Source organism: Carcharhinus amblyrhynchos, chromosome 27 (genome assembly GCF_965287045.1).
Source record: "Carcharhinus amblyrhynchos chromosome 27, sCarAmb.v2.hapA, whole genome shotgun sequence".
Lineage (NCBI taxonomy): Eukaryota > Metazoa > Chordata > Chondrichthyes > Carcharhiniformes > Carcharhinidae > Carcharhinus > Carcharhinus amblyrhynchos.
In genome coordinates this window covers 23,240,571-23,267,354 of record NC_137350.1, presented here as the reverse complement: position 1 = coordinate 23,267,354, position 26,784 = coordinate 23,240,571, and the positions used below count along the sequence as shown (strand labels likewise).

Genomic DNA, 26,784 nt, shown 5'->3' with positions numbered 1-26,784 from the left:
TTAAGCATCGTTACTATTCTTATGAAACAGCACTGTACCCTGTGCCAAAATCAGTTTGAACTTCCAAGGATGCAGTACCCAAAACTGAACACACTACTCCCAATGGAGCCTGATCAGGGTTCTAGACAACTGCAGCCCAACATCCTCCCCTTTCTCTGCCCGGCCCCTTGAGATAAAAGGCCAACATTCCGTTAACCTTTTAGATTGCTTTTTAAGATCTGTCTACTTGGTCTGTAAAATCACTTTGCTTCCCTACAGCACTTAATTTCTCACCTAATGGAAAGCAGCCCAATTTGTCTTTTGGTTCATTCTGATGAAACTGCACTGCACACCCCCTCGAGTCTGACGTACCCTTCCTGAGAAACAGTGTGACAATAACACCGTTCTCCAGATAGGGGTCTGGCTGAGGCTCGATACAACAAAAGTGCTGCCTCCTCACCTTCGACTTCCAATGCCCTTGAGAGAAAGCCGAAAATTCCATTAGCCATTTTGATTACACTCTGCACCTTTCTGCGCTTGAGGCATCCATATCTTTTTTACACCACCTCAGCTCCTGATCTAACACCATCAAGAAAATGTTTCAAATTGCAAATTAAGTAAGGGGAACGTTATCTTTCAGCTCACTTACCTGACTTGAGAGAAAGTGAGACCAACACTACGTGAGTCTTACTCTCTTTCCCACCAGTAAATATCCTCAATTAAACAAGTTGAGCTTTCAAGCCTTGGCTTTAAAAGTGCGTGCCTTGAAAATGATCTTTCTCGCCTCTGGTTTTTCCCGAAGGCATCAATTTATAACGAGGAACAGATCATTGGGCGCGGGCGCCATGGTGACAAGTGGTTAGCACTGCTTGAGAATGATCAACGAACTCCTCACAAACCATGACCCCGGGGATTCCATGGTCTCTAAGGATTGGCAGATCTTTGGGCAACTGGTTGCTTGTCTTTGGCAACTAAATGTGCATTACAAACGCACTGTGAAGTATATAGAACCAAAGCCCTTTCTTTATGCGTGACTGCCTCTTCTGAGTGGAAATTCCTGAAGCAATTGCAGAGCATTTGGTCTTCACCCAGGCCTCCCAACAGAAAATCTTGAATATTATAAAGCAGATTGAGAGAACTTTATCGACTTTGAGCAATTCTCCGTTCACCCTGCTGTTAAATGAAAAGTAAAACGCCGTATTCTCGAAAATATTTTTTTTTGCTGAATTGGTTATCAAATGAAGCAGCTTGATTTTTTTTTTAAAAAGAAACCAAGGACTCATTGCAAAAAGATTGTGCCCATCTGTAACAGTAATCAGAAGCAGCTGCAATAACTCTTCCACATCAGTGAAACTCAGTCAAGTGTTAGATGAATAGAAGAAGCAAGGGGCTGAAGCAATTCCCAAAAATTCTGATTTCAGTGACAAGCCAAATTTCAACGCCACGATTCATCACCAGTTCACACGGAGAATTAATATTAATGGGTGGTGCACGATCGGACATCGGATGATATACGGAACCATCAACAGCACAAAAGGAGGCCAATTGGACCACTGAAGCCATGTTAGCTCCCTGTAGAGCGATCCAGTCAGTCCCACTCCCCTGCTCAACGCCACAGCCCTGCATGTTTATTTCCTTTAAGTGTTTGTGCACTTAAGTGTTTCTTTTTGAAACCGTTGATTTTTTTTCTGCTTCCGCCACCCTCGTAGGCAGCATCATTGCCACTTGTGTAAAAAGGTTCTCCCTCACATCCCCCCCTGCATTCCTTGTTTCCATTTCTACTACGCTTGGGGCAGAATTTTATGTTCCTCCGAGGTGGGTTCTGAAGCGGGGAGGCTGGGGGTGGGGGGTAAAATTGATGGAATTCCCTGTGGGAATCCACCCAAACCAGACATAATTTTGCCCTTGGGTGGGCAGAGCCTTGGGCGGGAAACTCACCCTTTCACCTATTAAGGCCCTTACATGACCACTTGATGATCTTTTCTTGTCCATTCTCAATTTTTAGTGGGAAACATAGGAAAAAACTTTTCCCACTCTTGGGCTGGAAGTGAGGTGTTGGGCGCTTCACCCTGAAAGCACATTCAGAGTTGGGGCATCTTCCCTCCTGGACCTTGAAGTTCTGAGCCTCTCTCCTGCATTTGACTGCCCTTTTGTCTTGATTGCCCCTCCCCCACAACCCCTGACCCTCCAGAGCATTCCCTAGCCCTTGTGACCGTTGGAACTTACCTTTGGAATGGTCTGGGAACTTAGTTCCCAGTGCGCTGCGGTACCACTCCTGGCCACTGCAAAAGCCATGTCTGGCCAGGTTGGTGATGACAGCGCTCATGTGCGGGATTTCTTTCCAAGACTACTGCCAATCAACGCTAAAGTAGGCGCTAAATAGCAATGGCTTTCTGAAAGTCAGCGGGAGCACGTTACGCCATCCCAAGAGTCAGTGCAAGTGCCAATCGCTCACCATTCCTAAAATTCTACCCTTGTAGGCAGAAAATCACCACCACTCATTGTGTAAAAAAGTTCACTGCTCCTGCGTTTCTTGCCCACAACGTAAATCTGTGTTCCCCTTAGTCCTTATGCCATCAGCCAATGGAAACAGTTTTTCTCTTTTCTACTGTAGTAGTCCACCCCTTAAAGGGGGCATATATCGAAAGGGTCATGTGACCCAATCACCCAATGGGAAATGAGTGTGGGGAGTGGGGCAGATATGGCTTTTGCAACCAGATCGACTCTTGGTTTGAGAACGAACATATCGATCATAGCACTGTGTGTGTACTTGTAAATAGTAATGGACCTGTTACTGTTTGTCAACTAACTGGCGAACATTAGTATTACATTTACTACACTGGCGATGAGGAAAACGATAGCAACTCAGATTGCAACAAAAAATTGGAAGCAAAATTCAGTTGCAAGACTTGCAAAACAAGTCCGCTCAAGTCCAGCCTGCAAAACAAGAAAAAGTTCTTATGCCTGTCTTTGGAAAATTAGAAACTTTTGACGCTGCTGTAGAAGACTGTGTACAATATGTGAAGTATTTAGAAATTTTTTCTGTGCTATTGAAATAACGGGGTGATGGGGTGGATGAGAAAAAAGAAGATAATGCTAACTACATGTGAGAACCAGATGTATAACTTGATCCAAAGAATAATGTCCCCAGATGCTCCCGACACAAAAACATTTGCAGAGCTCATTGAGCTAGAAAAGAGGCATTAATCCTAAGACTTCAGTAATATTACAAAGATACAACTTTAACTCCATGGGGAAAGCCCCACAGGAGACTGCTGCAGCCTTTGTAGCAAGGCTAAGATGAACCACGGAGCATTGTGACTTGGGTCAGCATTGAACAACATGTTAAGGGACCGATTAGTATGCGGTGTAAACAACACATGGTGTAGCAGAAGTACTTGTCTTGGACAACAGAACGGTGTTCACAAGAGCCAAATTCCAGAACACGATATTTAATGCTGATGGGTCAATGCTTGAGAATCAGGTTGAACCTGGTTGTTCCAAATTTGGAGAAGAGAGTAGAAACAAGGCAGAGTTGCCAGAAAAGGGACTATGATTCATCAGAAGTGGAAAGACCATTTGAGATAGACAATCCAGTTTTCGTAAAGAATTTTGCAAATGAACCAAGTTAGGTCCAGGGGTTGTTGTAGGCAGGACAGGGCCAATGCCCTATATAGTGAAAGACCTGAGAAATTCAGGAAACATTGAACAGGCAGGTGGTGGGGTGGCACCGTGGCAAGCACTGCTGCTTCACAGTGCCAGGGACCAGGGTTCGATTCCCATCTTGAATCAATGTCTGTGTGGAATTTGCACTTCCTCCCCATGTCTGTGGGGGTTCCCTCCAGGTACTCCAGTCTCCTTTCTCAGTCTGAAAGATGTGCTGGTTAGGTGCATTAACCCAAACAGGCGCTGGAGTGTGGTGACTAGGGGAATTTCACAGTCACTTCATTGCAGTATTAATGTAAACCTTATTTGTGACTAATAAATAAACTTTAAATAGTTTATAATTTGTATTTCAAGCATCTTGGTGTGGCAAATTGATTCACAAACTCTGATAAGTCAGACATATTGGCACTTGTACATCTTACTCGCAGTTAAAATGAAAAAAAGCACTATCTACTGAATTGTTTCTGACTCCTGATCGGTAGCAGCCATTTTGTGGTCTTCTCCCAGTCTCTGTTCTGCTCCAGTGACTTAATGGATGGGATCCGCAGCCGTGAGCTGCACCCACTTTCATCCGTTGCTTGCACACAGCTCCAGCGTGCAGTCTGAAGGGCAGTGCTGCGTAACCTGTCTTCTGTCAGCTTGCCTCTAATCAGCGGTTCCAAATTGGGGAAGCAGAGTGTGATGGCATGGTGCCAGCAAGTGTGAAGCTATTTCTCCAGCACATCAGTAAAGCTCTCCCTTAACACCAGTGCAGTTATAATGCAGCAACGCATAGAAAGCTCAACCACGGTTTAAAAATTACATCGGAAGGGGCTGTTATTGCCTTGGCGTGTGTTTTGTTCAGGCTCCTTCATAAACCTGCTGCAGCACGAATTCTTTGAACCCTGATGGTAAATCCAAGCAGCAGCTCCTATTGCTGACTGTGTGCTTCTCCACTTATTTTTCATCCTTAACCATAACGCTCAGTAGAACGATCCTAATGTTGTCAGGAAGAGGGTACAATGGGTGACATGAAACAAGATTGTGACATTATGGTCACATTGTTGTCTGCTCCTCTCCCAGGGCAATTTAACGCATGTGAATAATCCCCTCACCCACCAGCAAGCAATCCTCTGCTCTCATAATGGAGGTTTCAATAAGACTGGGCCAAGCCTTGTCTAATGAACCATCTCATAATTACTTGATCATTCTGTGACCTTTGTCATCACAACACAAGCAGGGAATAAAAACAGTAAAACAGACACACAAGACGCCAGTCCTACATCTCCCTATGTAGGGGACGGCATTTGTCCCATCTGGTACTGGGATGATGCACGTCACGGAAAACTCTGCTCACTGTGGTTACTGTTCAGTGGGTTGTTCTCTGCAATGCCCAGTTTCACAGATAAAAGTACAGATTAAAAACAAACAGGTCAGGTTTGACCAAATGTCAAAGAGTGTCACTGAAGACTGAAGCAATGATAAAGAACCGATTTACAATGTAACATAACATTCCTTCTATATCTGCCCCCAAGGTGTGGTTAAAGCTGCAATGTGCAAAGAGCTGTGCAGGCCATGCTGGTTCTTGACGTGTGGGGCCCTTTATAGCAAACTGCACTTAACATTCATGGTGGTACATGAATTCAGCAACCAGGACGACATCCCCCCATCCCTCCCACCCCATCACTACCATTTTTTCTCCTTCGTGTCAGTAAGCATTGATTTATTACAGGAAATAAATTTTGAGGCACGAGATGACCTCCAATACTTCATCCAAGTGTCCGTCCCTCATTCATGAGCGTAGACTATGAAGGCTAGAAGGTTCTGAGGAGCTGCAATGGTGCTGGATATCTGACAGTGTGTGATTACCAGTCACCAGTCTAGACTAGCCCAAACTCAAGCCTTGTTGTTGGGCAGTCGAAACATTCTGCTGTTACTGGAAGCACCCACTTCACTGAACGAATTCAATCTGTGTTAGGCCTCCCTGTTATAGAGGAGACGGCATTGTGAGTAGTAGATGCAGTGTGCTATATTGAAAAATGTCAGACGGTATCGATCTTTCACCTGAAAGGAATGTTTGGGTCAATGGACGGTGAGAAGCAAAGGGCAGGCATTGTATCTCCTCGTGCTTGCCCGAGATTGTGTAGCAGCGAGGGAACAGAGGGTTGGAACCCCTGAGAAAGGTCACGGAGGAAAGGGCCCTTTTGAGATACTGAAAGGAGGGGGAAAGCAATGTGTTCTGTGGCAGTGGAAATGGTAGAGGATGAATTAGGAGGCTGCTGGAGAGGATGAGGGGGGAACCTGACTGTTGTTCTGGAATGGGGAGTGAGGGGAGGGAATGGGAGCACAAGTGCAAAATATCAGATGGACACAGTTAAGGACTCTGACAAACGTGGTGGGGAGGAATCCTCAGCTGAAGGAAGTACGAACATGACCAGCAAGGAGAAATGGGAGACTGAGAAACAAATCCTTTCAGGAAGTGGGGCAGGAAGAACTGTAGTCAAGATCACAGAGAGAGTCTGTAGAAGAGTTATACAGACTCAAAACGTTAACTCTTATGGAGTTATTTGCATATGCAACATTATATGCATAAAAAGTTTTATGTTTAAGTTCATTTCTTCGTGTCACAAGTAGGTTTACATTAATACTGCAATGAAGTTACTGTGAAAATCAGAAAATGCTGGAAAATCTCAGCAGGTCTGACAACACCTGCGGAGAAAGAATAGAGCCAAAATTTCGAGTCATTTTCTGTTTTTGTTTTCATCCGCAGTATTTTGCTTTGATTTTACTGTGAAAATGCCCTAGTCGTCACGTCAACAAAACAAAGGAGACTGTCATCAACTTTAGTAAGTGTAAAGGAGAACATTTCCCTGTCTACATCAATGGGGACAAAGAAGAAAGGGTCGAGAGCTTCAAGTTTTTAGTATCCACATCACCAACAATCTATCTGGTCCCCCCATACCAACACTATAGTTAAGAAAGCCCACAAATGCCTCTACTTTCTCAGAAGACTAAGGAAATTTGGCATGTTAGCTATGACTCTCACCAAGTTTTACAGATGCACCATAGAAAGCGTTCTTTCTGGTCGTATCATAGCTTGGTATGGCTCCTGCTCTGCCCAAGACCAGAAAGAACTACAAAAGGTCATGAATGTACCCCAGTATATCATGCAAACCAGCTTCCCATCCATTGACTCTGTCTACACTTCCCACTGCCTCAGCAAAGCAGCCGGCATAATTAAGGGCTTTCTCTCTTCCACCTTCTTCCGTCAGGAAAAAGATGCAAAAGTCTGAGGTCACGTACTAACCAACTCAAGGACAGTTTCTTCCCTGCTGTTGTCAGACTTTTGAATGGACCTACCTTGCATTAAGTTGATCTTTCTCTACACCCTAGCTATGACTATAACACTACATTCTGTACTCCCTCATTTCCTTCTCTATGAATGGTATGCTTTGTCTGTACAGCTTTCAATTATATGTTAATACATGTGTCAATCATAAATCAAATCAAACATTTAGCATGGCCAATGCACTTACTCAGCATATCTTTCAGACTGCAGGAGGAAACCTGAGCACTTGAAAAAAACCCATGCAGGCATGGGGAGAACGTGCAGACTCCGCACAGACAGAGACCACAGCTGAGAATCAAACTTGTGTCCCTGGTGCTGCGAGGCAGCAGTGCTACCCACTGTGCCACCCACCAAATTCTACCATCTGCCGAGGTGGGTTTTGAATTCGGGTCCCCGGAACATTAGCCGAGTTTCTGGATTAATAATCTAGCGGTAATCCACTAGGCCATCACCTGCCCTATTTTGAAACAAAGGCATGTACCTTTTTCCTCAGTTAACCATTCAGATCCAGATCGTGGATTTGTATACGTTGTCTTTCTCTTCTCACAGCTTCTCCCATCCAGTGCAACCTCTCCACTACCATTAGCTGCCCATGGTTGCGTCAAGTGGTTCTGAAGCAAGTCCCCGTGTATGAAGAGCTGAGAGTTTGGCTCACTCATGGAAACCTTGAGCAAGGCTGTGGACTCAGTATCTCGTAAATTGAACGGACCTTGGGAACATTCCATAACAGATCTGCCCCTCTGAACTGCCGAAATCTGGAAGACATGAAGCAAGGGAGGATTATCACCGGACTTGCGATTAGCTTTTGGGATCTGTGAAGAACTTCACAAGCTTTGAAGATTTCAACTCTGTTTATTTAGGGGGGGTTAAACGAACTGGAGAGATGGCACAATTGTCCAAATTATACTTGACCTACTGGGGTTGACAGTCTGAAAGGCCTTTTTACAGCTCCCTTTTATTTCACATTTATCAGCGCTCAACAAGATTCTCCTAAGATGTGGCCTATCTGTGGATAGAGGAATTATGGTGGTGGATTGAGAATGGCTTGCGATAACTTATGTGAATATCACATTTAAGTTATATCGATCAGCCCATTTTTTTTCCTTGACTCCTTCATAGAATGTGGGCATCCCTGGCAAGCCCAGTATTTGCTGCCTATTCCCAATTGCCCATGTGCTGAATGGCCTGCTAGGCCATTTCAGTGGGCAGTTAAGAGTCAACCACATTACTGTCGGTCTAGAGTCACACATAGACCACATTGGGTAAAGACGGCAGATTTCCTTCCCTAAACGGACATTAGTTTTTACAACATTTGACAATGGCTTCGTGGTCACCGTATCTGAGCCTAACCTTACATTCGAGATTTATGAATTGAATTTTAAATTCCACCAGCTGCCGTAGTGGAATTTGAACCCCCCTCCCACCCCCCAGAACATTAGCCTGGGCCTCTGGATAGCTAAGTCCAGTGGTACTACCACTATGCCACTGATTTTTTTTTTAGAAAAATCAGAGTTACCCGCCCTCTTCCCATATTTCACTAATTTTTTTCCTTCACCCAAGTTGCCAGCCTCAGGCTGAATGTTGACACTCCGCCTCAATTACTAAGCTTGGAAGTGAATTCCAGTTAGAGGGAGAGATAGAGAGGGGGAGGCAGGACAAGGCGAGGGATGAAAGACAGGAGAAGAATACGTTAAGAGGAACAGAAGAACGGGAAAGCATTCATTTGGAATCTAGTGCATCGATGTGCCTTCTGTCTAGGCCCAGATCGCTACATCTGTCCTTCCACCTGAAACTCACATAAGCTGGTCACTGCGTCACAGAAACTTGCAGCTTCATTCAATGTGAAAATGTGGCAGGACATAAATCAATGGAAAAGCATAAACGAGTATTTGATTGTTCAGTGTTCATTTTCCACAAATGTTGAAAGTTAAAATTCAGTCCGATGGTTTCATTATTCTCCACACCAGTGGACTCAATCAATCATTCTTTCTTTTATTCATTCATGGGACATGGGCGTTGCTGGTTGGCCAGCATTTATTGCCCATCCCTAGTTGCCTGAGGGCAGTTGAGAGCCAACCACATTGCTGTGGCTCTGGAGTCACATGCAGGCCAGACCAGGTAAGGGTGGCAGATTTCCTTCCCCAAAGGAACCCGATGGGTTTTTCTGACAATTGACAATGGTTTTGTGGTCATCAGTAGGTTCTTAATTCCAGATATATGTTTTTATTGAATTCAAATTCTACCATCTTCCGTGGTGAGAATCGAACCCAGAACATTAGCTGAGTTTCTGGATGAATAGTCTAACGATAATACCACTAGGCCACTGCCTCCCCTGGCAAATTTTGAGGGCGGAGGGCATGAATTGCAGAGTTTATGTGCTGGAGGTTTATTCCTGAGTGGGAGAGTGGGATGGACAGCGCTCATTAGAGGGCTGTCTCTATGTACCATAGGGAAGGAACTGGCTTGTTGGGTTGAACAACTGAAGGATGTGTTCAGTTGCAGCAAATTGCTCCCTCTAGTGACCATTGAGATGATGTTCACTGGGAGGATACTGTAAATGGAACCAAAATTACTGCTTGGGACTGTCATTGCTGCAAGGCCTTTAAAACAGAAACAAGTCTTCCGTTTCAGATAGCTCTTCAGAGAAGTTCAATTCTCTTCAACAACATTCTGAACATAGATGTCCACAACCTTATGAGGCTGGTGTCCTGGTCTTGTCTGTAGACAAGTAATCCAGAGAGCCAGGCTAAGGCCCTGGTGGCAGGGGTTCAAATCCCACCATGGCAGCTGGTGGATTTTGAATTCTAATTAATAAATCTGGAATTGAAAGCCAGTCTCAGTAATGGTCATCATGAAGCTATCTTAGGTTGTTGCAAAAGCTGAATTGGTTCATTAATGGTCCTTTCGGGAAGGGCATCTGGTCTGGCCTACACGTGGCTTTAGATCTCCAGTGATGTGGTTGCCTCCAAACAGCCATTTTAAATAGTCTAGCAAGCCACACAGTTCAAGGGCAATTGGGGTGGGCAACAAATGCTGGTCTTGCCAACAATACGCATATCTTAGGGAAGAATTATTAAAAATCTTACCGGTCAAATCACATCTTACTGTAGAAATGGGAGCTTCATGTAACGTAATGGGATTATGAGAATGATACTAAAGTGTTATGCTGCAGACTATTAACCAAGGTGCATGAGTTCAAATCCCACCACAGGTAAAGAGTTCAAATTTTAAAAAAAGCTAGCATCAATTATGTGGTCTGTGTAAAGATTGGATTGTGGTAAAAACCCACCTGGTTCATCGATGGCCTTTTGGAAAGATTATTTGTCAATCTTGCCCAGTCCTGGCTTGAAAATAACACCAGACCCGTGACAACAAACTTTACTTCTAACGCACCTCGGAAATCGGCTTAGCAAACGACCCAGGTGTTAAGGATGTGGCCCACCACCATCTTGGCAAAGGCAGTTAGGACCAGGCGATAAATGCTGGCCATGCCAGAGGCATCAACATTCCATGAATGAATTAAAAAAAATGTTTTCTAGACCCCCATACAATGTTGCTCCAAACCACAAAGTAACATTCAACATCAGTGTGAGTGGACACAGGGTGTGATTTTCTAACTCTATCCACTGGTGGGTCCTTCTGATCCCAGCTGCAGTTTAGCTGGTGGGGGAGGTGGGGAAAACCATGCAAAACACCGTAGACCTTGTCAGGATTGGCAAGCCACCAATATCAGGGGGCAGCCTGTCATGGTGTAATGGGGGGGCGGTGTATAAAATTCCAGCCTCGCTGTCAAATGTCTTCTTTCTTCAAGAAAGCAAACCTGGCTGAAGTAGGAGACATACTGCAGGAGAAGACCTCTTCCACTAGGGATTCTGTAAAGTTCATCCCTATGCTGTACATTTCCTCCTTGCTTATTATCTCCCTCTTATTATAAAGGCGTTTCTGACCATGCAACACATAGATCAGAAAGGAAATCATTCCAATTTGTGAGTATGATGACATTGCGCTATTTTAATATATTTTACGTTGAAGGCAGGGCTGCTTTAAAAGGCAGTGTTTTGTTACAAGGGTCAATTTGTCTGGAAAACATACAGCAGATGCAATGAATGCAAGATAACAACTGATTTTAGCTAGGAACGTGTTACTTTGTAGAGTTATTGGATCTTTTGTTTACTTATGTTCTCCTGGGATTTTAGACAAGCTATGCAAAGTCATGTGAGTTTTTATTCAGTTGACTGACAGGGACAGAGTCATGTGGCTAATGGTAGAAGCTCAGCTTGCATGAAAAAACAATTTCATTTTCATTTTAAACCAAGAGCAGTTGTGGCTGGACCTGGTGGAAGAAAGAAGTGTCTTGCTGTCTCTCCAGATGTTTTCTGAAAGCGCTAAGATTCTTAACCCAAGTCAAAACAAATATGCCTCTGTTTTGCTAACTAATTTTAAAGAGGGATTTAAGTCTATAAGATAAATATTACTTGATTGGAACTAATAGTGATAGCTAAGTAGTTAAGAATAGTACCTTGCCATGTTTAAGTATTGTTCAATTGTTAAAAGTTCAGCTAATTCATTTATTATACTTAAACTGTTGTTAAATAAAGTTTGTTTTGATAAAAGTTCCCTCGTTTGTCAGTAGAATTATGCTTGGAGTGAAACATCCTGTCCTCACATTAATGCCAAAATAGAAAAATTGTTGTGGTCTAATCTGGTTTCATAATATACCTTAGGGTTTCTGATCTGGAATCCTAACAGTGAAAAATTACAAGGTGATACCAATGCTTGGTTCAGCAATTCATTCCTGCAATGAGTGGTATACTGAACCACTAATCTGCTTCCTATTTTTCGTGAAAATAATTTTAATACTGAGTTATCACCATACAGGACAAAATGGGTGCTTTTTCCTAATTATAATGACATTGTCCTACCGTCAATACCTTGTCATGGTCCAATTCTTCCACAGAATCGCAGAACACTTCACTTTCCGAGTCACTTGTGAAATGACTCTGGTCAGCTCCTTCCACTGTGTAACTCTTGCTTCTGTCTGAAGATCAAAAGTTGAAATTTGCCAAAATGAAAAATGGCACGTATCAAAGAAAAAGCCAAAAATCTGCAATGTTATTAAGTTTCAAGTTTCACGTCACCTAATCTTTACTTGAATAATTTTACCTTCTGCATTTCTGGATCTTCACCAGGGTTTCTGAAGAACGCACTCTGTGAAACAGTGGTGGGGGAGCCAGGGGCCCAGGGGCCACACGCGGCCCTGAGTGTGGTCCATGGAACATTGTGTTGATCATTGCCCACGTAGAGGGTAGCCACATTCTACTGATATCCCTCTGCGTAGTTTTTCTGTTATCAATATGACTGAAGCGATATGCATGTAAAGCAAGGGCAAGTGAAGTGGGTTTCATGCTGATTGCTTCGAGCATTGACTGTGAGAGTTATGCATTCCCTTTGCATCGTAAGTATAAATTTGTATATTGCTTTTACCATTTGAGATTGATGACAGTTCCATTAGTATATAAATGATTAAGCATTTTTTAATAACTCATTATGGAATATTTGGCCTGTATTAAATGTGCTTAATCTTATTCATGGGGTCATAGTCAGTGAACAAGGCTAGTTTCAATATTGTGGCCCACTCAGATGAAGGAGAGGCCCGCTCACTAGCTAAGGTTATCCATCACTGCTTTAAAGACTAAGGTGTCAGGACTGGTACCAGTTCCTGGTTAAGTCTAGAAGAGATTGCTTCAAAAAGACAGAACATGCTTTTAAATACTGAAGTGAAAACCCCAAAATCTAGTTTTTACAGCTGATGTCCCATTCCTCTCAACTTGGCAACTGATAGCTTGGTGGCCATTTTATGAGAAAAAGAAAACAAATGAGAACATGCTGGAAAATCTCAGCAGGTCTGGCAGCATCTGTAAGGAGAGAAAAGAGCTGACTTTTTGAGTCAGGGTGACCCTTTGGTTTCAGATTCCAGCAGTAATTGGTTTCAGATTCCAGCGTCTGTAGTAATTTGCTTTTATGAGAAAAAAAACTGGGGAGAGGCAAAAGAAATGAATGTAATCTTCACACAGAGTCTGTCAGATTTTCTGACCAAATTGACTCTCATGGGGCACATCTTAGAGAACATGTGAGCCCCATTCTCAATATAGAGTTCTGTTGCAGAATGGTGAACAGATTCAAATGATATACAAGCCCCTGCAAATGTTTCAAGAATTACTGGTACAATGAGCATTACAGGAAATACAGTTAAGATATATGCAAAGGAACCATCTTCTAGTCTTTTACGGCTGAACTTGCGGTGATGGTCTAATAGTGCACATTAGAACAAGTAGCCATTTCGACCCCAGTCCCTGGGGTACTGAGGTTCAGTGAAAAGTCTGACAACACCAGGTTTTAGTCCAACCTATTTATTTAAATAAATAGGTTGGACTAAAACCTGGTGTGGTCAGACTTTTCACAGTGTTTACGCCAGTCCAACGCCGGCATACCCACATCATGAGTACTGAGGTTCCACAGCAGCAACAGTGCGGTGAACGTAAGTTATGCACTTTTTATAGATTGTCAATTATGATCAATAATCTGCTGTCACTTCTCCAGTCTGCAAATCTATCGTTTCAAATTGTAGAGAAAATTGTTGAGCAGATCCAAACAGCTCATGCATTATTTTAATACGATACTTTGCGAACAGAAACATGGAAGATACAGAATTTGGATTAAGTAAAAAAAAAAATTATTACAGCTTTATAACACCGCATCACTGTTGTCTGTTTTGGGTGAATATTTACGGCTATGAGCCAGAATTGTCTGGCTATTCAGGCCAGCGGGATTCCCTGGTTTTGCTGCAGCAAACAGAGATTTGACTGAGTGCCAATTTCTCCATCCTGGCTCGCAGTGGCCGGAGAATTCCGGCCATGGTGCAGGACTTTACGGTCTCGCTCGTCCCAAGCTCAATGGACCTTTCCATGTTCCATCCCTTGCCCGCTCCAGTCCCATGGCGGGATGGTAAAATTCCGGCCATGGTGTTTTCCAATTCACACACTTGTAGTCAGGCTGCCTAGCATTGTTCTACTATCCAGAAAGTTCCAGAATCCAGAAATGACTTGGTCGCAAACATTTTGGACTGGAGAGGTTACAGTGTGTCAACATTGACAAGTCTATTCCAAATCCATCCAATGTTGCATTTTTAGGACTCGTTGTAATTAAAATCAAGGCTGTGATTATGACCTCGGTGTGCACTCAGTACAGGAAGGGGAGTAGATAAGGGCGGCACGGTGGCACAGTGATTACCATGGCTGTCTCATAGTGTCAGAAACTCAGGTTCAATTCTGGCTTTGGATCACCGTCTGTGTGGAATTTGCCCTTTCTGCCTGGATTGCCTCCGGATGCTCTGGTTTCCTCCCACAGTCCAAAGGTGTGCGGGTTAGGTTGATTGGCCATGCTAAATTAATCCTCAGTGTCAGGGGGATTAGCTAGGATAAATATGAGAGGTTATGGGGATAGGGCCTGGATGGGACTGTGGTTGGTGCAGATTTGATGGGTCAAATGGCCTCCTTCTGCACTGTAGGGATTCTTCTTCTTCTTGTAAAAAAAAAAGGGAAAGCCTGATCACTTAGTTTCCCAAACGTCTTACAGCCTTAACTGCAAATGGTTTTTTGGCAGTTTTACTTTGCAGGTTTTCAGTTCGATTGAGAGACTGGTTGCCTCTTGAGTGGGAATCCTGCAGCACAAGGTCAGGAGCTGACCTAGAGTAGGTGTATTTGAGCGGTAGATTCGGGGCTTGGGAAGGAGTGGGGAAGAGATGGGAGGAGCTGACAGACCTCTGTGGGAGGGATGAGGGAATTGAATCAATTGAACTGATTTATTACCACATGTATTGGGATACAGTGAAAAGTATAGTTTCTTGTGAGCTATTACAGACAAAACATACCGTTCATAGAGTACATAGGGGAGAAGGAAAGGATAGAGTGCAGAATATAGTGTTGCAGCTACCAATAGGGTGAGGGGAAGGATCAGCTTAATATATGATAGGTTCATTCAAAAGTCTGATAGCAGCAGGGAAGAAGCTGTTCTTGAGTCAGTCAGTATGTGTTTTATTTACTAGCGTCACAAGTAGGCTTACACAAAGCCACTGTGTTCTCAGGCTTCTGTATCTTTTCCCAATGGAAGAAGGTGGAAGGGAGTATGCCTAGGATGCGTGGAGTCCTTGATTCTGCTAGCTGCTTTTCCAAGAAGTGGGAAGTGTAGACAGTGTCAATGGATGGGAGGTTGGTTTGTGTGGATTATACAAGTAAACATGTTGGGCTTGGAGCAAATACTCCTAATTCACAAGCAGTGCAGTCAAGGCACTTACTACACGAATGTAGCCTCTCTCATCTCCTTTTACTTGTCGGGTTTCCCAAGACAAGGGACACTGGGCCGACTATGGTTAAAAATATAATGTCTAAATTAAGGTATGTGATCTCCTTAAAAGATTTCAATGTCCTGTCTTCTGATGGTGGACTTGTCATTTGTTCCTCATCCCATGTTCATGGAAACAGGAAGTGGCAGGTTTGAGATGCATTGGGATTCTAATTTTTTCAATCACTCATCCAAACCAAATCCATTGTTTTTGGACGCTAAAATAATGCCAAAGATTTACACAGGAAGAAGCTATTCAGTCTCTTATTCCTATTCCCACCTTTTGAACAATAAGAAGAAGTCTCACAACACCAGGTTAAAGTCCAACAGGTTTATTTGATCACCTGATGAAGGAGCAGTGCTCCAAAAGCTTGTGATTCTAAATAAACCTGTTGGACTTTAACTTGATGCTGTGAGACTTCCTACTGTGCCCACCCCAGCATCTCCACTCTTTGGAGACAGTCATCCAATTGACTTTCATTCCTCATAGCCTAGCATTATTTTCCTTTTTCAAATATTTAGTCAATTCCTTTTCGAAAGTTACTCTTGAACTGGCATCAACCACCCTTTTCCCAGCAGTGCATTCCAGGGCATAACAGTTCACTGTGAAAATAATTCTTACCTCCCCTCTGTTTCATTTTTGACATTATCTTCAGACAGCATACCTGTGGTGTTGTGAGGTTGCGAGGCGTGCTCCGGAGATTGCCTTGACCTCGTGATTTCTATGGATGAGTCCAACTGGGAGATGCCAAGCTCTGGATCAAGATGGCCACCATCTTCTGGATAAATGCCATTGGCTTGATGTGGCTCATTGCTCTTGTCATTATCTTGGCTGACCTCATTCTCAGGAAATTGATCTGCTTTTCCTACAAAAATAAATCCGCAAATAAAGATTTTGCCTCTACAAATTGCACTGCATAATCCTTCTCCAGAATATTTAAAGTGATGGAGTCATTTATTGTACAAAGGAGGCCATTCTGCCCATTGAGTCCAGGCAGTGCACAGTCCGGCCCTGGCTGGATTTGCCTGTTAAGGCTAGAACGTCATATCGCTCGGTTCTAATTACAGCTTGTAGTTATTATAATGGCTTTTGTATGTTAATGTGCAGCACTTGTACAACTGTTTCCCCTTCCCATTTTGCTTCATTCACTTTCAGATCCATCTAAACTGGGCCCCGATATCATTAGTTCTTAAACCTGGGTCCACAGACTCCTGGGGTTCAGTAAAGAATCATAGAATCCCTACAGTGTAGAAGAAGGCATTCAGCCCATCGGGCCTACACTGACAACAATCCCACCCAGGCAATATCCTCATAACCTCACATACTTACCCTGCTAATTCCCTGACACTAACGGGCAATTTACAATGGCCAATCCACCTAACCCACACACCCTTTGGAGTGTGGGGGGAAATTGGGGCACCTGGAGGAAACCAACGCAGACACGGGAAGAATGTGTAAATGCCACACAGTCACCCAAGGTGGGAATTGAACATGGGTCCCAAACACTGTGAGGCAGCAGTGCCAACCACTGTGCCACCATATCGCTTTCCAGAGGTTCCATGATATAATCTCTCGAGCTGGTGTGTGTGAGAGAGAAAAAAAAAACGCAAAGCGGGAAAGAGAAGGAAGAATAAGAGGCAAGTCACCCATTTTATATAAATTAATAGTAGTTAGTGGAGTTAGGTGGGAGACCAGCTGCTGTTGGGATGTTCTCAATCTTGACTCCTGTATTCAGCAAATGCCATTACAACAGTGCCTGGCCGACTGAACATTTTACCCTTCATATTATTCTCTCATTGGTTTGGTTTTTGTAATTGTGGAAATGCTGTCACTCAACTAAACCTTCCACCATGTTACAGAGACATACAGTTGTTTTATGAGTAAATAACACTGAGAAACTGGACTGGGGTTTGCACAGATCTTTAACATGTTCTTGAGAACATCACATTGTAGTGATGCAGATCTCACTAGGTTAAAATTCATCAGATTATGGGAAGTTTTCAAATAATAAAATAATTTGCTTTGAGACAGTTAAACATTTAAATGGGGTGTTAATATTAATTTGGACTAGGGCTGTTTATATTTGGTGTGATCTGTGAACTGATTAAGAGCGTACATGCACAATCTTGATTCACCCTATCTATTCACGCACCCAGGATGTACTCCCCTTCCACCTTCTTCTGTTGGGAAATGTACAAAAGTTTGAAAACGCAGTGGCTTCGCGTAAGCCTACTTGTGACACTAATAAATAAATAAAACACACACCAACTGACTCAAGAACAGCTGCCATCAGAATGGACCCATCGTATATTAAGCTGATTTTTTTTCCTCAACCTACTGGTAACTGCAATACTATATTCTGCACCCTGTCCTTTCCTTCTTCCCTATGGATACATGCACAATCTCTAACCACATTAGAAGGTCAGTTAGGTATAAACTAGGGTCTCTGGTTTGTGTAGTCTGTCTCAGCACTGTTTACATAAGTGAAATAGTCCTGAAATTTTTATTCTAAGTAATTGTTGGTTTTCTTAAAAGTATTATTAAAGCATTGCAAAAATGTGGCACATTCATATTATGAGATTTAGTATAATACAGATTGAGGGTCTGTGATTGTGAGTCCATTTGAAAAGAGCTCCTTCAATCTAAAAAACATTGTGCGACATGTCCTTGGTATATCTTTCAATATCTCACTAACGGTAGCGGCACGGTGGCACTGTGGTTAGCATTGTTGCCTCACAGCATCAGGGACCCCAGGTTCGAATCCTGGCTTGGGTCACTGTGCCTGTGTGGGTTTCCTGTGGGTGCTCCGATTTCCTCCCACAGTCCAAAAGACGTGCTGATTAGGTGCATCCATAGAATCCCTGCAGTGCAGAAAGGGCCATTTGGCTCATCAGGTCTGAACTGATCACAATCCCACCCAGGCCCCATCCCCATATCCCCCATGTATTTACGCTGCTAATTTCCCTGATATTAAGGGGCAATTTAGCATGGCAAAACTACCTAACCTGCATATCTTTGGAGTGTGGGAGGAACCAAAGCACCCAGAGGAAACCCACGCAAACAAGGGGAGAGTGCACAAATTGAAAAACAGAGAGTGACCCAAGTCTGGAATTGAACCCAGGTCCCTGGCATTGTGAGGCAGCAGTGCTAACCACTGTGCCATCTTGGCCATATTAAGTTCTCCTTCAGTTCACATGTGCAGGTGCCAGAGTGTGGCAACTAGGGGATGTTCAGTGACTTCATTGCAGTATTAATGTAAGCCTATGTATGACACTAATAAAAAAAATAACTTAATGGTATTTATATTTTAATCTGCTTTGCCTTTTCACTAAGCTTAAATCGTAATTCCTTCCAAACCCTGCCCCCATTCATTTTCTAATGCATTTCTTTCTACACCACCTCCAGGTTTAAAATTTTATTGATGACTTCATCAATTCTTGCGCCAGTTCGATTCAGATAGAATTTATCCCTTCTGAACAGCCAATCTCCTGTTTCAAAATTGGTCCTAATGTCCCTCAAAATTGGAACTCCTTCCTTTATGAATCTGCTAACAAGGAGGCCTGATCTTCCACTAGCCAGTTGAATGCATGCTCTAAGTAAGGGAGGCAGTGGTGTAGTGGTATGGGAGTTGGTCTGGAAGTCGCATTTCTATGAAGGCAAGTTTTGAGGTCTAGATTTCATCTCCCCCCAAAGCTTTCCTTCAGTCTCTTCCTCAGGTCTATCAACACTGGCTGTTTCAGTGTGGAGTGGGGATCACTGGTTGCTTTTCCAACAATCTCCGGAATCTATCTGCATGTTGTATGATGTCGTTCAGTCTGGCACATTTACCCTCCAAAACTGCTGCTCCATCCACTCTGATGAAGGTGCAATCTGCAGCAGGTTTACATCCTTCCTGAATCACAGTTCGTTGGCAATGGCTTAACTTATCCGAAATTCCAATATCTCAAACTATGTAAACTTTTGACTTTCCATCAAGATCTTTCAGAAAAAATATAGTCATCAGTTATAGCAGCAGGAAGTCCAATTTTCCCAGGGTAGTAGGCAATTTAAATGACAGTTCTTGTAGCATGTTGTACATCTCTTACAAGGAATTCTAAATCAGTAGGGAAGAGCAGAAAAAGCGGAAAAAATTCAGAAAGGTAGAAGACATTTATCCACAAAAATATTAAGAACAGCACCTAAATCAAGTGCTTTTTAAAAATAAAAAAATGGCTGCATTATTGTGTTTCTGACCTAGTTTTAAGTTTAATAATCTACAAATTGATCAGCATTCATTGGCAGAGAAAACACATTCACATTTTTGCAGCAAAAAATTTGCATCTAAACCAGTTCTTTGCCTTCACCTTGGATGTTTTTAAATAAAATATAAAGGGCAGAATTTTCCAGCTGTTCACACCAGCGGGATTTACTGGTCCCGCTGCAGTGAATGGAGGTTTGGCTGAGTGCCAAATTCCCCATCCTTGCTTGCAGTGGTTGTGTGGGGGGTGTGAACAGCCAGAAGATTCTGACCAAAATGTGCAAGGGATTTTTTTCCAATAAACTAATAAATGTAGCCTTCCTAAACTCAACCTCCAGAGGATCTAAGCTTCACTGGACTTCTGATGTCAACAAACTGATGGAAGTGGGGGAAAAAAAAGACAGAGGTTTCTTTGGATGAATGTTCAGTTTAGATTTGCTACTTTTAATAGTGTACAGATGGTTAGAATCCATAGAATCCCCATAGGAGGCCATTCGGGCTATCATGTCTGCACCAAGCTCTCCGAAAGAGCATCTTATCCAGGCCTACATCCCCGCCTATCACATAACCACATGTATTTTTTAAAATTCATTCACAGGACATGAGCGTCACTGGCTGGCCAGCATTTATTGCCCATCCTAGTTGCCTGAGGGCAGTTGAGAGTCAACCACATTGCTGTGGACCTGGAGTCACATACAGGCCAGACAAGGTAAGGACAGCAGATTTCCTTCCCTAAAGGACATTATTGAACCAGGTAGGTTTTTCCAACAATTGACAAAGGCTTCATGGTCATCAGTAGATTCTTAATTCCAGATACTTTTATTGAATTCAAATTTCACCATCTGCCATGGTGGGATTGGAACCCGGGTCCCCAAAACATTAGCCAAGTTTCTGAATTAATAGTCGAGCCATAATACCATTGCGCCATCACCTCCCCAAATTTACTCCGCTAATCCCATAACCTACACATCTTTGGATACCAAGGGGTAATTTAGCATGGCTACTCCACCTAACCTCCTCATCTTTGGACTGTGGGAGGACACTGGAGCACCCAGAGGAAATCCACGCGGGCACAGGGAGAAAGTGCAAACTTCACACAGGCAGTGACCCAAGGTCGGAATTGAACCCAGGTCCCTGATTTGATTTATTGTCACATGTATTAGTATACGGCGAAAAGTATTGTTTCTTGTGCGCTATATTGACAAAGCATACCATTCATAGAGAAGGAAAGGAGAGAGTAGAATGTAGTGTTACAGTCATAGCTAGGATGTACAGAGTTTAAAAGAGTTAGAGGGTTAAAAGCATAGAATGAGGATAATAGATAGGATTAGAGGGTATGCTGAGCACAGCTTCTATGGTGCTGTGAGACAGCAGTGCTAACCATTGTGCTACCCTAAAAGCACTGATTAGACAGTGAAATGAGAAATATTGGATTTTCATTTTAATTTAAATCTTGTTCATGAAATCACAGCAACATTACAGATTTGAAACGTTCTGTTAAATAACAGCCAGGACTTGAGATAATGATCCTTTAAGTCTTTCTAGATAACTAAGAAGTAACCAATCCAGTGTAAACATCAGTGTTCATCAATGCAACTTAGAAAATAGATCAACAATTGGCTCATACTACAGGCCCTGTATTGGCAACCATCATCACACAGCGTGACGAAAGGTAGACTACAGACTTGTAAAGGGGATAACAAGCACGGTAAGTTGACACTGAAAGTCCGTGTTTATTAAACTGCTGGATTTGCAGCCAATCTTGGAAAAAGTAGCAAAAGATTAAGAAAAGCAGAATGGTAAAAGCATAAATATCACACTAATGTAACACCACATATGGTGGTGAGTTACAGCTCACTCAGGGAGTCCAAATGGCTGTAACAACAAGCACTTTTAAATGTATGTCAAAATCTGGAACTATGAATGTTGAGGGTAGAGGCTGCTGTGTTCTTTTCATCAGTCGGATGACCAAGAATTTCGTTCACTCTTAACACTTGCCATTGGTGTGTGTTGAAAGGATTGGCAGGTTGATGCTCTTTGGTTGCCTTATGAACTCACCTTCCTTGGCTGAGGTCCTGGGGTAGGACTCAAAACTGGAACTTCTGGCTCAGAGGTCGAAGCAGTGCACCACAAGACAGTGGTAGAACAAACAGCACAGTGGTTAGTACTGCTGCCTCGCAGTGCCAGGGACAAGAATTCAGTTCCACCCTTGGATAACTGCCTGTGTGGAGTTTGCATGTTCTCCCCATGTCTGCGTGGGTTTCCTCCCACAGTCCAACGATGTGCAGATTAGATGGAGTGGCCGTGCTAAATTAACACTAGTGTCAGGGCCATCAGCAGGGTAAAATATGAGGGGTAACGGGAATAGAGCCTGGATGGTGCAGACTCGATGGGTCAAAAGGCTTCCTTCTACACTGTAGGAATTCTATAATAACCCCACATATTTACCCACTAACCAAAAGAGAAAATGCTAGAAAATCTCAGCAGGTCAGGCAGCATCCGTAAGGAGAGAAAAGGGCTGATGTATCGAGTCCAGATGACCCTTTGTCAAAGCTGATGCTGCCTGACCTGCTGAGATTTTCCAGCATTTTCTCTTTTGGTTTCAGATTCCAGCATCCGCATTATTTTGCTTTTATTTACCCGCTAGTCTCCCTAGCCTACACATTTTAGGATGCTAAGGGGCAATTGGAGATTGGGTAAGATGCTCTGTTGGAGAGTCGGTGAAGACTCAATGGGCCGAATGGCCTCCTTCTGCACTGTAGGTATTCAATGAAGACAATCTTTCTTAAAGGACACATGCAGACATGGAATGTAATAGTAGGGTAGTAAAATAATAAGGCATTTCTTTAAATCCACGTTCATTGATTAATGGGGAAATTGGAACCCAGGAATTAACTATCCCTTAACACTTCTGTTTTATTTTGGTTATTTATCAGCTCAGGTTAATGAAGAGTGGAAAATATGACCCAAGGTACTTAAAATACACGGTGCCATAATGCAATATGATGTAGTATCTAAACAATTAGCTCCCAAACCGGAATTATTGTCTTTGGCGGGGGGGTGGGGGAGAGGGGTAACAGAGAGAGAGAGAGGGTGGTGGCAGCGGAGGATGAGGGGACACTTTTCAAAAGTTATCTGGACATTATCTCTATCAGTGGGGCTAGCAGCAAAGAGGAAAAGGAGAAACAAAAAAGACTATAATAGACTAGTTTACATTTTTGAAGTACTTTTCTCGCACAGAAATATATCTCTAAGTTCATTGCAGATCAAAGCAAAAGGCAAATAAAGCAGTGCTGGAAAGGAATTTCTGACCAGCTTATAGGCATGGTCAAAAACTCTATAGTTGTCGAGTTCATAGAAATTCAGAAGATTAAGCAGACGCTCTTACAACAAAACGATAAGAAATAGGAGAAGACTTACTGTATGTGACCACATCTTGTTCCTGATCACTCTGCTCCTCTGAAGCCATGTTGCTGTCGTGGTTTTTAAGCACACCATTTCTTGCAATATACGGAGTCGATGTCAGGGGAGCTTCAACATTTTCACCTAAAAATCCAGGCCAAGGTTTTGTCACACAGTGCGGTCAATGGAATTGAATTCAATGCTGTACGGTTTATTACATAACATAGGTTCACCAATTTGGTGATTTAATTAGAAGAATGTGCAATGAACATCACGCAAAACTTGCTTTCCTTTTAATTGTTGACCTTTACCCACGGACAGAGTTGCCAGATTCCACTTGTTCCCATCCGCTACTGATATGACTGAAGTGATACGTGCGTAAAGATGTGATGTCAGGTCAGTGCTGGTTGCACACAACACTGATAAATTGGGAAATTGGAATCCATAGTCAATGAACATGGATTTAAAGAAATCCTTATTATTTTACTATCCTACTGTTACATTCCATATTCACACGTGTCCTTTAAGAAAGGTTTTCTTCATTGAATTTACGGTGCAGAAGGTGGTCAACTGGTCCGTTGACTGTCCAAAGTATAAATTTTTTTTTAAAACCATATGAATTTGATGACATTTCTACTAATATATAAATGATTCAGCATTTTCTATAACTCGTTATGAAATATTCGGTGAGTATTAAATGCATTTAACCTTGATCATGGAGTCACGGTAAGTGAGCAAGCCTGATTTCAATCTTGTGGCCCACTCACCAGCCAAGGTTGTCTATCGCTGACTTGGAGGCTGGATTTTTAAGTTTCAATGTGCACTAGGGAGTGTTTGACGCAGACAAGGAGCAGCTACATAATGTTAAATGTTTGTGTTCTGATTATTTCGTTTGCTCACTTAATTATGTTATCAAACTAAATAGAAGCAAGCTTGGGACTAAGATTTTAAATGTTACTTTCATTCAGCATTCAGGTTTTCCACTTGCTAATTGCTGGAACATTTTTGTTGCCATAAACAACTCCCTCTGTTCTTACCCTGGTCATGTTTGAAAGTTAAACACAATGTGAGAAGCTCAAAAGTGTGCATCATTCACCAAAAGAGAAGAAGCCTCATAACCGCTGAGATAGTAAAGAGTCAATATGAGTTAGAGGGTAAAAAGCGAACTAGAGGCACAGACCCGGAGAGCTGAGCGGTTTGAAACAGGGATTGAATATTGTGCTGTTGATGTTAATCTTATCCAGAACCTAGTCACCTAACCAACTGGCCACCCACAGGCAGGTTTGCCAGGATGATTCAGTGTCAGAGATCCAGGGCTGGGAATCCCCCCAAAAAATTCCAAGTGTGGAATTTGTGCAAAAGCTGGAGTAAATGCGGCTGTTTTTTTTTCAGCGGGAGTTTCAAAATGAATCTGCAGTCTGCGCACTGCAGAGTGCACTAGCGTGAATCATGCTAAAAATCAGTAGGCAGGGCCTATTCCTGCTGAAGAGACTGGCAGAATAGCACTGAGTTGGCCATTGCGCGTGCACTGATCTGTTTGTGCTGAGATTGGCGCATGTGCAGTGGCCCCACACTGCCAGCTGCCTGATTGCTGACCAGCCCTGCCCTGCATCACTGGCTCTGCGACTCTGCCATGGCCCGACTGCTGGACCCCCAACATGCCTGGCCAGCTTCAACTCCCCCTGCCCTGTCTCGATCCCCACCCCCCTGCCCTCAGCAGTCCCAATGCCCCCATACTCCCTGCAGGTTGACCTGTCCCCCGGCCACCCCTCCCATCCACCCACCCCAATTTGCTGGCCTTCCTCCCTCTGCTTGCAATCTCAAATGCAAAGTGGCAACGGGGCCTCCAACCCCCACCAATCACCCTGCCCCCATTAGGCCCCACCCATATTAGGTCCTGCCCACTCTGGCCCCATCCCGTTGGCACTACCCAATGCCTGGTGGGTGGTGCCAGCCTGGTCCCCTGGCATTGACCCCACCGCCCCCCACCCCCTCTTATACCTGAATCTCTGCAGGGGGGGGGGGGCTCGATTGCTTATCCCCTTCACTCCAGTGGGGTTAGGCTGCCAGCTCCTTGTTCGTAGGAGCTATACTGAACCCCGCTGGAATGAAAGACTTCATTGGGTGGGGGGGGGAGGGGAGCCATGCACAAAAGAGGTCAGTGTGCCCGGAGACTTCAGTCTAGGCCCACTAATGATATTTAAAATACATTCAAATGATGATTTAAATCAATTATGCAGCTCCACACTGACTTCTACATAGAACTGCTGGCGCCGGACGCCCGCTGAGGCCATGGCACCCAGTGAGGAGCCCGGCCTCCGCTCGAGCCTCTTGGCCAGCTGCTCTATGAAAGCAGTGGGCTGGGAGAATCACCCCCTCTGGAGTGTCTGGAGAAGCTGGAGTTCTTTTCCTTGGAGCAGAGAAAATTAAAAGGAGACTTAATAGACGTATTCAAAATGATAAGGGATTTTGTGAGCAAAAGTAAGGCCAAACTCTTTCCTGTGGTTAAATGGGTTGGCAACCATAGGACTTTATAAAGTTAATGTAATTGACAATAGAGAAGACAGTGCCTGACTGCCGCTGCCAGGCTATCTGGTGGCCACTGCTGGGCAATGCCAATGTGCTAGGTGGGCCCTGTCCAATGGGTACTGCCTGATAGGTGCCACCCAGCCATACCCCCAAATGCCCAGGGGTTTCAGTGGCCCCTGAGCCCTCACCAGTGTGCCCATTATGCCAGGCCTCTGCTAGTAGAGACCAATAGCGATTCCTGCTGTTGTGATGCCCAAAATCCAGTGATTGCCGTGCGTTGGGATTTGAACTGGATATGAACTGTAATTAATGAACTGGATTTGAACTATAATTAATAGTTTAATTACAAGAACCAGAAACTAGGGCTTAGGGGTCAGTCTTATTCTTCTGCTGCAAATGAATTGGGGTGGAACTACCTTCATTCAATAAAGTTAAACAAACAAGAAATGAACGCTAATCGATTCCCTTCATTCCAACCTTTTAACCACAAGCAAAGAAATATCCTCCATCCCGTATATTTTTGCTCTTACCTGATACCTTCTTCAGGGAGAAGCCTGGAGGTCTAGGCATGTCCTCAACAACTTCGTACAGTGGCTCAAACAGATGGAAGTGCTGCTCTGCACTTTCAGTCTCCGACATCTTATCGATAACCTGAGGGGGAAATGGATTAGAGACCATGGAAAAACCAGCAGAGTATCATCCAACAGGTACCCAGCAATTGTCCTTCAGCTCTTTCCCAAAACAGAACAACATTTCTGGTCTAGGCCCTAGGGCATGATTTCAAAATTTACGGATGATACAAAGATTGGAAATGTTGTCAGCTGTGATGAGGATAGTCCTGAACTTCAAAAGGACATGGGCTTGTTGGTGGACAAGTGGCAGATCAAATCCAATGCAGAGAACTGGGCAGCAACTGGTTAGTACTGCTGCCCCACAGTGCCAAAGATCCAGGTTCGATTCCTGGTTTGGGTCACTGTCCGTGTGGAGTTTGCACATTCTTGCCATGTCTGCATGGGTTTCCTCTGGGTCCTTCGATTTCCTCCCACAGTCCAAAAGACGTGCTGGTTAGGTGCACTGGCCATGCTAAATTCTCCCTCAGTGTACCCAAACAGGCATCGGAATGTGGCGGCTAGGGGATTTTCACAGTAACTTCATTGCAGTGTTAATGTAAACCTACTTGTGACACTAGTAACTAAACTTTAAAAAGTGCTTTTGACAGGAAGAATATGGAGAGACAGTATA

The 26,784-nt window shown here is 43.5% G+C and overlaps 1 protein-coding gene across 8 annotated transcripts in view; it reads right to left on the bottom strand.

The window, feature by feature from the left end:
• acbd4 (acyl-CoA binding domain containing 4) overlaps positions 1 to 26,784 on the bottom strand; it is a 90,968-nt gene that overhangs the window by 23,434 nt on the left and 40,750 nt on the right. For 6 of the 8 annotated variants that reach the window (XM_080213491.1, XM_080213494.1, XM_080213500.1 and 3 more), the window contains 5 exons: positions 26,073 to 26,193; positions 23,032 to 23,157; positions 16,039 to 16,239; positions 11,896 to 12,011; positions 7,455 to 7,728 (listed from right to left, as the gene is read on the bottom strand). In XM_080213491.1, coding sequence (XP_080069617.1) covers positions 7,455 to 7,728; positions 11,896 to 12,011; positions 16,039 to 16,239; positions 23,032 to 23,157; positions 26,073 to 26,193 — 838 coding nt within the window. The remainder of the gene's footprint in view (positions 1 to 7,454; positions 7,729 to 11,895; positions 12,012 to 16,038; positions 16,240 to 23,031; positions 23,158 to 26,072; positions 26,194 to 26,784) is intronic. The other 2 variants (XM_080213495.1, XM_080213496.1) reach the window with 1 other exon arrangement.